This window comes from Cryptomeria japonica, chromosome 9, assembly GCF_030272615.1.
Source record: "Cryptomeria japonica chromosome 9, Sugi_1.0, whole genome shotgun sequence".
In the NCBI taxonomy this organism is placed as follows: Eukaryota; Viridiplantae; Streptophyta; class Pinopsida; order Cupressales; family Cupressaceae; genus Cryptomeria; species Cryptomeria japonica.
The window spans coordinates 30,749,524-30,761,140 of record NC_081413.1 but is presented as its reverse complement, the minus strand read 5'-3'; the positions used below and the strand labels follow the sequence as shown (position 1 = coordinate 30,761,140).

The following is an 11,617-nucleotide window of genomic DNA, read 5'->3' as shown; positions in this document are numbered from 1 at the left end:
ACACAACTGTTGGAAAGAAGTAAACTCAGAAAACAGAAGTTTTTCTCTAATGTCTTTTTGTAAATTAGAAATAAAGATTCTTTGAATATCATTGTCAAGCACTGGAAAAGAGATTTGAGCATTCAAATGCTTATATCTACCAATAAAATCAGTCACTTTTTCTTTAACACCTTGTTTACAATGCATTAAATGAATCAAAGTAACTTTAGGACTTATATTGTTTTGAAATTGTTGAATAAAAGCATTTGCAAGTTGTTTGAAAGAAGTAATAGAATAAGAAGGCAATGAGCAATACCATTGTAGGGCTTTATCTCTTAATGTTCTAGTAAACAGTTTTGCAAGCAACCTTTGGTCATAAGCAAAATCAGTACATATTGTTTGAAAAGTCTTAACATGTGTTAGAGGATCACCTTTACCATTATAAAGCTCCAAATGCGGGATTTCAACATGTTTAGGAGGGATAGCTCGAACAATGTCAAGAGAAAGTGGGCTCGCAACATCAAATGTGGGCACACTAAACTTAGATTGATTCATAGAGGCAATTTGTTGCTGTAAAGAAGAGACAGTTTGTGCAAGATTGTTAATGGTCACTTCAGTCGAAGAGTTCATATTAGACGTGTTAGATTGTGATGGAGGTATTATGTTATTGAAAGAAGGTATTGATTGAGAGTAAGGTGGCGGGACACTATGATAGTTAGTCATAGGAGATGATTGGAAAGGAGGAACACTACAAGGAGGAATGGAATGGTTAAATGAATTGCCCCCTTGTGCTAGGTTCATTTGTGGAGATGTAATAGGAACACTCATTGAAGGAATGAATGAAGAAGTCGGATTAAATGAAGGAAGAGGGTTAATTGAAGAAGAAGGATTGCCCCCATGACTTGTGATCATAGGCGGAATGTCTTGTATAGAAGTAGTCATTATGTTTGATGTAAAGGTAGGTATGCTAGCAATAGAAGTTGTTAACGGAATAGAATGATTGACTTGAGTGGGAGGTTGTGTATAACCTAAAGTTTCAGCACAACTCTTCATAGGCATCACATTCGAATCCAGAATGTGTGCAATACCACGCAAAATATCAATTCCATTCTTATCACTTTGAACCATACATTTTAGACCCTCAATTAATGAAAGAGCTTGACTATCGGGATACTCTTGAGACATCCATTGCTGAAAATCATCAAATTGGTTATCCAATTTTGAAAGTTGTTCTACAGAAACCTCATGGAGAGCTTCTTCATCATTAGGAGGATTAGAGGAATTACCTGTGTCCTCGTTAAAAAGGCTATTCAAATTAGGTTCCATCTCCTCGGTAATTAAACCTCAGAAAGACTTAATTCTAAGGCTTCGTCTAATGGGAATAGTGTAAGTAGAGCTTATTGTTGTAAAACTCATGCACTAGAGAGAGAGAGAAGATTTTGAATTTAGAGGTAGCAAATTTCAGTAAAATCAGCCAATCTTCTAGATTTAGGTTGTTAAATGCAATCACGACAATCTCCCAAAATTTTGGAAAAAATGTCAGGGACTGTGGCGCTCGGAGTGCACACGGTCCTCGCAACGGTCCTCCAAAAAATCCGTGAAACGAAGGGGGATCTGTTTGTCTCTGCACAAGGATTCCAGATCTTCAATTACAGCCGCGTACTTGCAACCTACACACATAAAAGCAAGGACGATTGGGGGGTTAGGGATTAGGGGTTTGCCCTTAGGTCAAACCTCGGTTTTGGAATTAACCAAGAAATGAGAAATGCTGTAAATGTAAATGATTGTAATGTAATAAAGTACCAATACCTTGTTCTAAGAATGTTTGTATTCTTACATGCGAAGGTGTAATTGTTGTTGTATGTTGTATGTGGTATGTGATCTCCTCTTCAATGGTTGAATCCTTGTCTTGAATGCAACACTTAGCCTTGAATGGAGACTTAGAATGATCAATTGCTTGAAGGAATGCTTGAATGCTTGAATGCTTGAATGTTTGAGTATCGCTTCCGCCTTTTTTCCATCTTTCAAAATGGGAGAGGAAATGTAGTTTATATACTTGTCAATTAGGGTTAAAAGACTGATTTTTCCGACCTTAGGCCGACCAGGAAAGATTATTTTCCAATTTGCAAACATAAAGACCCGAGACCCAAAAGAGACCGGGCCCAAAAATAGGGCCAGGGACCAGGGCGCTGGGTGCCATGGTCCTGGGGGACCAGGGCGCTGGGCGCCATGGTCCCACCTCTAGGGACAGCAGGGTGCAAGGAGGATCAGGCCAGGGTCCTGAAAAATGCAGTTTTTGGTGTCATGAACAAGTTTCGGGGTCTCCATTCAGGTTCAGTGTTGCGTCGCCATCGTGAAGACCCAAATGCGGTCGAAATTGCAAGTGTCACAATTTTAGGACGCTACACAAATGTTGAAAATGGCCAACCAAAACACACCCCTTCTCGCAACGATGACCGCTTCAATCTTCACAACCCATTCATAGTTTCTATATAGAGGGCCAATGTGGATTGTCAACATATTCTCCCAATAGATGTTGTGATCAAATATATTGCAAAATATGCAGCTAAAGTTGAAAACAAATCTGAGACATATCATGAAATGTTGTCTCGCATTTCAACTAACTTTGAGCTTGATAAACCAACTCCTAATGCTTTTTGAAAAATGTTTCTTCAGAACCTTGTCGACCATGATATAGGTGCTCAAGAGACCTACCACCTTTTACTAAAGCTACCTAACTATCCCTCTCTAGCAGAACATTTGTTTCTTTAAATGTGAACCAAAAAAATTCCAGCATGTTTCAATCTCCCCCACAAGAACAACCACTTATCCAAGCTATATTGCAACTTACATGGAAAGGCGTATACATCTAGAGAGAATGTGTCTTATTGATGTAACTCAAAAATGGTCATTTAGTGCATCTCAAAAACGTGATCAATGAAAAGAGCAAACCACTCCAGTATTAATTCGAGTATCTCCTAGATTCACATCCATCCCTTCAAAGGAGGACAAATATTTTCAAGCATTTTTTTGGAGTCAACTCATACTGTACCATCCATTTTGCAACATTTAGATGGATTTTGGCTCTTGAGATGATGAAATAAAAGCACAATGGGAGAGGTTCTCCAACAACTACCATCCATGGCGTCGAGCAACCTCAACAACAATGGAAGAAAGTGATGCTAGCACTCCTTCAAGCGAGCCTAAACAAATACAACAAGACTTCCTTTCAGATTTATACCTAGGGATTCCTATTCAATTGGATGAACTTGATAGGCTTGGACAATGTGAAATTGACTTGAACCATGATTGGGAAAAACACCATGTACCCACACACAAAAAAGTTGTAGCTACTACTTTCATACACTACAATTAGACAATGTTTCAAGCCCACCATATTATCAATCAACAAGCCCCATATGACCTATCTATACAATAAAAAAAGGCATATGACCTAGTTATTTCACATCTACAAGACAATACTTTAAAGCCACCACTAAATATTATTGTTCAAGGAACTGCAGGCACAAAAAATTCTCACGTGATAACGAGCATAAAGTCTACACTGATGAGATTGGCACCAAATGGACAGTCACCACTACTACTCCTCACACCAATAGGTGTTGTAACATTCAACATACAAGCATCAACAATTCATTCTACCCTTCAAATTCCAATCAAAGAAATGGTCCCCCTCCAAGGACAAACACTTGAAAACTTCCAAGAAAGCATGTACTTCATTCATTATATTATAATAGATGAAATGGGTTTCATTGGTCAAAGGTTAATACAATGCATTGATATAAGGTTGCATGAGGCATTCCCTACCCATAACCAAATCCCATTTGGAGGACGCTCAATCATACTATTTGGGTGACTTGGGCCAACTACCATCTATCAAGGACATTCCAATGTATGCTTCAACTTCTTATGGAGGGACACTATGGCATAGCTTCACAACAATTATAACATTGGATAAAATATTTCGTTAAATTGGAGAGAAACCTGCACAAATTGCTTTTCATGAACTCCTCTCAAATTTACGAAATGCAACACCTACAATTGGAGATTGGCAACTTCTAATGTCATGGTCACATTCATCACTCACCTCTGCAGAACAATCTATTTTCTTACCATCCAAACATTTTTTTGCAACAAATAAAATGGTGTCATTCCATAAACACATGTTGTTGTCTTTAGCAAAGCCTATTACACTATCCACTGCAGAACAAATGAAGGGATTGACATGATCAAATCCAGATGATGAACAACTACAATCTAAGATCTTGCTATGTATTGGCCAAGAGGTTATGTAGTCTACAAATCTATGGGTGGAAATATGAATTGTCAATGGTGCACTTAGACAAGTCAAAGAAATTGTATACAATGATGGTGAAAACCCACCTCAACTGCCCTTATTTGTTGTTCAATTCCAAAATTACACAGGCCCAACTTGGGATCACAATGACCCAACAAATATACCTATAGCACCAATAAGTCATGGTCTTCGATGACAAATACCACTAAAAATGGCATGGGCCTTAACAATACACAAATCACAAGGACTCACACTTCAAAGAGCAACAATTGACATTGGCAACATTGACCACCAAGGGTTGACATTCACAGCTATTTCAAGAGTTCATGATCTTACAAGTCTTCGCATTCACCCTACCTTCACATTCAAAAGGTATGCACAAATGCAACAAAGTCTACATGTCACTTGATGCAAAGAAGAGGAGGCACGATTGAAAACATTATAAGATGCACAATCTACTAACCATCCAAGCATATGAGGTTTGTTCCTTCTATTCTTAGTTCAATACTTATATTATACATACCATTCAATCTTACCACATTGCTCTAATTAAACTACTCTAGTTGACAAATTTTAGGTGTTTTGTAAATGTCCAAGACATGTTCAAAAAAATGCTTCTAATTTTGATCTCTGATTGGTAAATTATTAAACTCACTTGAAAGTTATACAAATTTAATTTGACAATTTTTGTTTTGCACAATATTCTTCTATATACTATGATTCAATTACACTACTCTATTTGACAAATTTTCGGTGTTTTCTAAAACTGTGAAACATGTTCAAAACAATGGTTATGCTTTTCATCTATATATGGTAGATTATTAAACTCATTCAGCTTATACAAATTCAAATTCACAAATCCTATTTTGCCCACTATTCTTCTATAGAGTATGATATCAACTGTGGAACTATGTATCCTATTACAGGGATTGTAATAAAATTCGAGCTAAACCTATAAATGAAGAAGTTATGCAAATGTTTTTTTTGCAAATCCTCTTTCAACATTTAAAGTGCATTTTCTTTATAGGTTCCAACTAATTTTCAAATGTAGACTAGATGTTCAATTCCAAAATGTTTCTAATTAAATTCTCCATTTTGTAAATATTTTTTCAAAACAAAATTAGTAAATAATGAGATTCTTAGCTTTGTATATGATACAAAATCTAAGATTTCAGTATTTTATTCCTTCACTCCAATTACTTGATTTCAATCTACCCATTTCATAAAGCAACTATTCTCCTAATTACCCTCTTTCAGATTTTTTCCAGTATTTTGCTATTCGACGTATACATTGCACACCAAGGTGCAATTGCTAGTATTATATTATGCTTTGATGGACACGCTTAATCAACCTAATTTATGACTTGGTTTAACTTTATCACTATTGTATATAGCTTCTGACATACATTTAATGTAATGTATTAAATAAATTGAAATATCTAATATAAAGAAAGAAAAAAATTGAATTTTATACTTACTGTTCAGGATATAGATCAATAAAAATCAAGATAAATGATATTTATATAACTATATAAAATAAAAATAAAATAAAAATATTAGAAGTTTCAATCAAAATTTGTAATTCTGTAATATTAAATTAATTAAAAAATGAATTCAATGAATGCATAAGTATCCTGCCTTTGTCAGCAACTAATAATCTACAAATCATCTATCAACAACCCAAAAAAAAAACCAATTTGTAAAAAAAGTACCATTTAACTAAGAATGTTAATTATCCTACAAGGAGGACTTAAAACAAAGGCATATAACTGCTTTCACAGGTAAAGATGGATTCAAGAAACTTCGTGGTTACAGTTCCACGAACATGACGCTGCTATTCCTTTTTCTTATTCAAATGGATTGTTCTGGGTCAAGTCTTCATCGATCTATATTTTATTACTTAACTGTTTCCCCGCATTTGCTGTCGAAGAAGGCTTGCGTAAGGATAACATAGAATAATTGCACAACTCATTTTTATTGACAGGTTCTTTGTCGTGACAACTTGGCAGAGTTGATAGATATTTGCTTGCCAAACATTAATGTCCAAGAGAAATGTACGATCAACGCTAAACAATGCAAGTCAAACATAATCTTTGCCGTAGTCGATGGTGAAGACGATCATTAACTGTATAATTTGATCTATGACATAGATAACCCAAAAATAAATTAATTTATATAGTCCTCACTCTATTGTTTGTTGTATGATTAGAATTGCTCTTCTAAACATATTTGTTCCCGTAGTTGACCATATTAAAAAGCTTTTTTTTGAAATTATAAATACAAGAATATAATACAAAATGTCAATTAAATGAAGAGAGATAGGTGCCTAATATAGATGTATGATTAATATTTTAATATAAATTGAAAAAGATCATTTTAATCTAAAAATATGACTCAAGAAGAAAAGTTATTTTAGTTGATTTAACTACCACTTGCTTTTATACAATTTAAATTATATTAGAAAGTTATAGTTAAACTACAAAAGATTTAAAACTTCAAATCTAAAAGTTCAAATCATACCATCATGGACTAAAACTTATAAACATTAATTTTTACTATTTTTTATAGAAATAAATCAAATATTATTGCTATCGTATGTATAAATTGAATGAATTGTGAGAAACAATCCCTAGATAAAAATTCTGTATGAAGCTGATTCTGTTAAAGCATCTGACAGTATGTCTTCGGTAGCAAAGATCATTTGGATCTTTCTGACAATTCAATGGACTCTTATTTTAATTACAGAAGCCCAAAACGTTCATTTCAATTTCCCTCCCTCTGATGACGATATCCAATTACTGGAACACGCTCATCGATCTGAGTTTGGGCAAGGAATTGAACTGACAAAGAGTACGCTTCACGACGATTTCAACTGGAGCATGGGTTGGGCGGTTTACAGAAGACCAGTTGAAATATGGAGCAAATCTTCTGGGGCCCTTGCAAGCTTTCAGTCCTACTTCCAGTTCAAAATATACCGTGGAACCCCAACCAAAATGGACTATTATGCTGATGGCCTTACATTCTTCATGGCTCCTTTGGGATCCCAACCACCACAAAACGGAGAAGGTATGTGGCTTGGACTGTTAAATAGTACAACCAACGGTAAATCATCAACCCAAAAATTTGCTATTGAATTTGATACTTTCAAGAACGCGATAATAGATGAATACTATGGAGTGAATGCCAGTGATCCGGATGATAATCATGTGGGGATAGATATCAATAGTATCATTTCTGTGAAGACTGTTTCTTTGTCTCACAGGCTTAACAGTGGAGGAACTCGGGAAGTGTGGATAGATTATGATGGGCAACATAAGGGGCTCAAGGTGTTTATGGCTCATAACAGGTCAAACTTTAGTTATCCTCGTCCACAATATCCAACGTTTACCTACCCTCTAAATCTCTCAGATTTTCTTCCTGAAAAGGTCACAATTGGCTTCTATGCTTCAACGGGGCTTTCCAACCAGATGCACAATCTTATCTCATGGAATTTCTCAAGCCAAACTAGTTGGAGTCATGATAAAGAGAGACTTCCCATTATAATCATCTCTCTGGTGGTCGTGTTCATGGCTGTGGTCGCGGTTATACTTATCATAGGCGTTGCAGTCTACAGGCTTAACTATAAGAAAAGAGTAACATCAGATAGAGACTTACACATGCCAGATCCCAGCGATCTGAAGAGTCATGAAGTCTTAGAAAGAGTTGACGAGGAGACAAATCCCAATAGAAGCCCTCGGGTGTACAGGTATTCTTGCAAATATTCATCTTCAATATTGCTTTTAAAATAGGATTTAAATACTTTGAGGAGTATATTCATTTGCATATATGGCTTTGTTTTGCTTTCTGTTCTCGACATGTCAAAAAATTTGGTTTCAGTGATTAAACTAATTCCATGTACCATCGATGATTGTTAACAAAGTTATGAAGAACTAAGTAGAGCGACTGCTGGCTTTAGCCAAGATTTAATACTTGGACAGGGAGGATTCGGAAGGGTTTACAAAGGAAGTCTAGAGGATGGAGAAATAGTGGCGGTGAAAAGAATTTATCAGAACTCTCAGGAAGGGCTTAGACAATACGAATCAGAAATTGCACTAATTGACAGCTTGTCCCATCCTAATTTGGTTCCCCTTTTGGGATGGTGTCACGACAGAGAAGGCGAACTTCTTCTGGTTTACGAGTATATGTCCAATGGCAGTCTGGACAAATATTTGTTTACAGGAGAAGCTCAGGATTGGACTCTGCGTTGGAACGAGAGATTCAGCATAGTCTGCGACTTAGCTTCGGCACTTCACCATCTCCACGTTGAATCTAGCCCCCACGTTCTGCATAGAGACATCAAATCTAGCAATATAATGTTAGACTGCAACTTTGTGGCACGGCTTGGAGACTATGGTTTGGCTCGCCTGATGGAGCACGATAATACCTCCCGCTACACAAAATCTGGTGGCACCCCGGGGTATGTTGCGCCAGAGTGCTTTCAAAAATTGAGGGCTAGCTCGGAATCGGATGTCTTCAGCTTTGGTGCCGTGGCTCTGGAAATTGCCTGTGGAAGGCCCGCGTTGGACACAGATCTTACGTTTTGTAATATGAGTTTGGTCAACTGGGTTTGGAGTATGCATGAAATGGGACAGATACTTGATGCAGCTGATAAATTGCTTGATAAGGAAAGAGATGGTGTGCAAATTGAAAGGCTGATGCTGGTTGGATTGTGGTGCTCTATCCATGATTATAGACAGAGACCAAGAATGCAGCTAGTTCTGGAAGCCTTAAAGTTTGAAGCTGAAGTGCCTATGCTCCCGTGCAGAATACCTGGAGAGCCTCATTGATCTATGAAAATGAGGTTGAAGTTTTTCACATCTTTGCGCGCTGTATATATATAGAGTAAGTGATTTAGTCTTTTTTAGCCATACCTGTGATATATAGTTCGTGGAATGCAATCTTGGTTTTCAACTAAACAAAACTGAAACAATTGAAAAGCAGCTGGAATATGCATAAACAAGAGTATCTTCAGTGCTCTTTGGAGATAAATAAAGTAATATTATTTAAGAAAAAATCATAATTATTAAAATCTTTATTTTTACTATTGTTTATTATAATCATATTTAAAAAAACAATATAATGATTGCAATATAATTTAATAAATATAATGTATTGCAAATGATTAAATGTGATTTAAAAATTAATTTATATTATGATTATATTTATTATTATATATTTAATTTTATTACATGATATATATATTAAATATTTTTTTAATATAAACTTAATTATATAATTCAATATAATTAAATTTAATAATTTTATTTCAGATAAATATAATATTATATTATTTTAAGTTTTAATCATCAAATAAAATATTAGAATTATTGTTTTGGAGGTAATGGAATCTTTGAGGAGTACAAATTTAAAATAATAAGAAAAAATAATAGAATCTAATTTTAAAGCATTAAATAAAATTGAACAAATAAAAATGAGTATATTTTTTACTTATGAAAATAAAAAAATAATACAAATCTAGAGTGTCCAAATGAAATCCAAATTCTTCTTAGACTCTATGCCTTGCACCCATTCACATCCATTTTAAAACATAGAGACAAAGAGAGAGGAAGATATAATATCTCTCTTTTCCTCCTTACCTATCTCTATATCCAACTCTCTCCCCTCCTCTCTCTCCCTGCATTACTTGCCTCAATCATCTTGTCCACACCCCTCTCTCTCTCTCTCTCTCTCTCTCTCTCTCACACACACACACACACACACACACACAGTATATATATATAAGGACAATGTCGTGTCACACTTTTATAAAGGTAAATTGAATTTCAAAATGATGTAAACTGATCAAATATAGAAAAATTAATAAAATTAATGAAATTTATGTTTGTTATTTTTTACATATATTTATTTAAAAATTGACATTTGTTTTATAGATTCAAAGACATATTTTTTATTGTTGAAAAATGTTGAAAATCAGGGGTTCTAGTCGATGTGACCAAGAAAAATGAATACAAACCTTTTTTTTTTTTCAAATATAGGACATATATCTAAAGTGTTAAAAAATTAATTTTAATGTATATTTTTCTCGTAATAAAATTTTAAAGTCCAACATAGCTAAATTTGGTAGTTTTCATTCAATATCATCGTTTGTCTACTAAATTTATGATTATATATAAAAAAAATTATACCCTTTTGGAGAAGATTCTCTCATTTAGTGAAAAATATATTTTAATTTTTTGTTAATATTATTTAAGTTTTTTTTGAAATTTCTAATCAGCTTCTTTTTATACTTTAAAAACCTACTCACAATGTTTAATTATTAAAAAAATATAAAAATTAATCAAAATACTAAAAAAGTTATATGTCTAGATCCTTGACTTTGAGCTCTACAAAAGGGTATTTTTAAAATTTTTGTAAATAAATATTCCACCTGAAGAAAAATTGAGCAAAAGTGAAAAGTTTCAGAAAAATAAACAAAATAGGTGATTTGGTTGCCACACCACATGCCACATAGGTGAGTCGGGCTGAAATCAATCCAGCCAGATTGAGTTCGGTCAAACTATTTTAATTTTTGTTGAAAAATTCTAAGGTCAAGTGCTCACATAAAGAGGATAATATAGCCAATAGTCTAACTGAACTAAGTTTGGCTGAACTCTTGGCGCCATTTAGGCACCATGCCAACAACATGAGATGCAACATGGTGGGGTGGTAGTCCAACCGTACTACCCCCTAGTTAGCCCCAAGTGCAACACAACTTCATGCTTTTGCCCATATATATCACTCTCCACCTCTCTATATAAATTAATTCCTACATATTTATCTTTATATGTATGCATCTTCCCCTTTCTCATCATCTCTCTCTTTCTATCTCTTTTTATCCCTCTACCTATTCTTCTCTCCTTCCATATCTCTCTCTCTCTCTCTCTCACACACACACACACACACACACACACACACACAAACACAAACACAAACACACACACACACACACCCTCTATCTTTCCCAAATTATATATATATCTCCTTTTTATCCCCATCTCTCTCTTTTTCTATCCTTTTTTCTCCCTCTTTCTCACTTTCACACACACACACACACATAGACACAAATCTTGTTTCCATGTCCTTATATTTATCTTTATGTTTCCCCTCTCCCTCTCTCTCTCCCTCTCTCTATACCTCTCTTTATTACTATTATTTGCCACCTTTCTCTTTTACTCTGGCCTCTCTATCTCTTTCCCTATCTCCCCTCCCCATCTCTATCTATATTTCATTATCTCTACCTTTCTCTATTATTCAGCTCATCTCTCTTACTCTCTCTATCTC

General features: G+C 34.8%; 1 protein-coding gene across 1 annotated transcript; it reads left to right on the top strand.

The window, feature by feature from the left end:
• Positions 1-6,122: 6,122 nt before the first annotated feature.
• Positions 6,123-9,123, top strand: LOC131078460 (L-type lectin-domain containing receptor kinase IX.1-like). Its single transcript, XM_059211438.1, has 3 exons — positions 6,123-6,236; positions 6,931-8,042; positions 8,217-9,123. The coding sequence occupies exons 1-3, from the start codon at positions 6,123-6,125 to the stop codon at positions 9,121-9,123; spliced, it is 2,133 nt and encodes a 710-aa protein (XP_059067421.1).
• Positions 9,124-11,617: the final 2,494 nt, after the last annotated feature.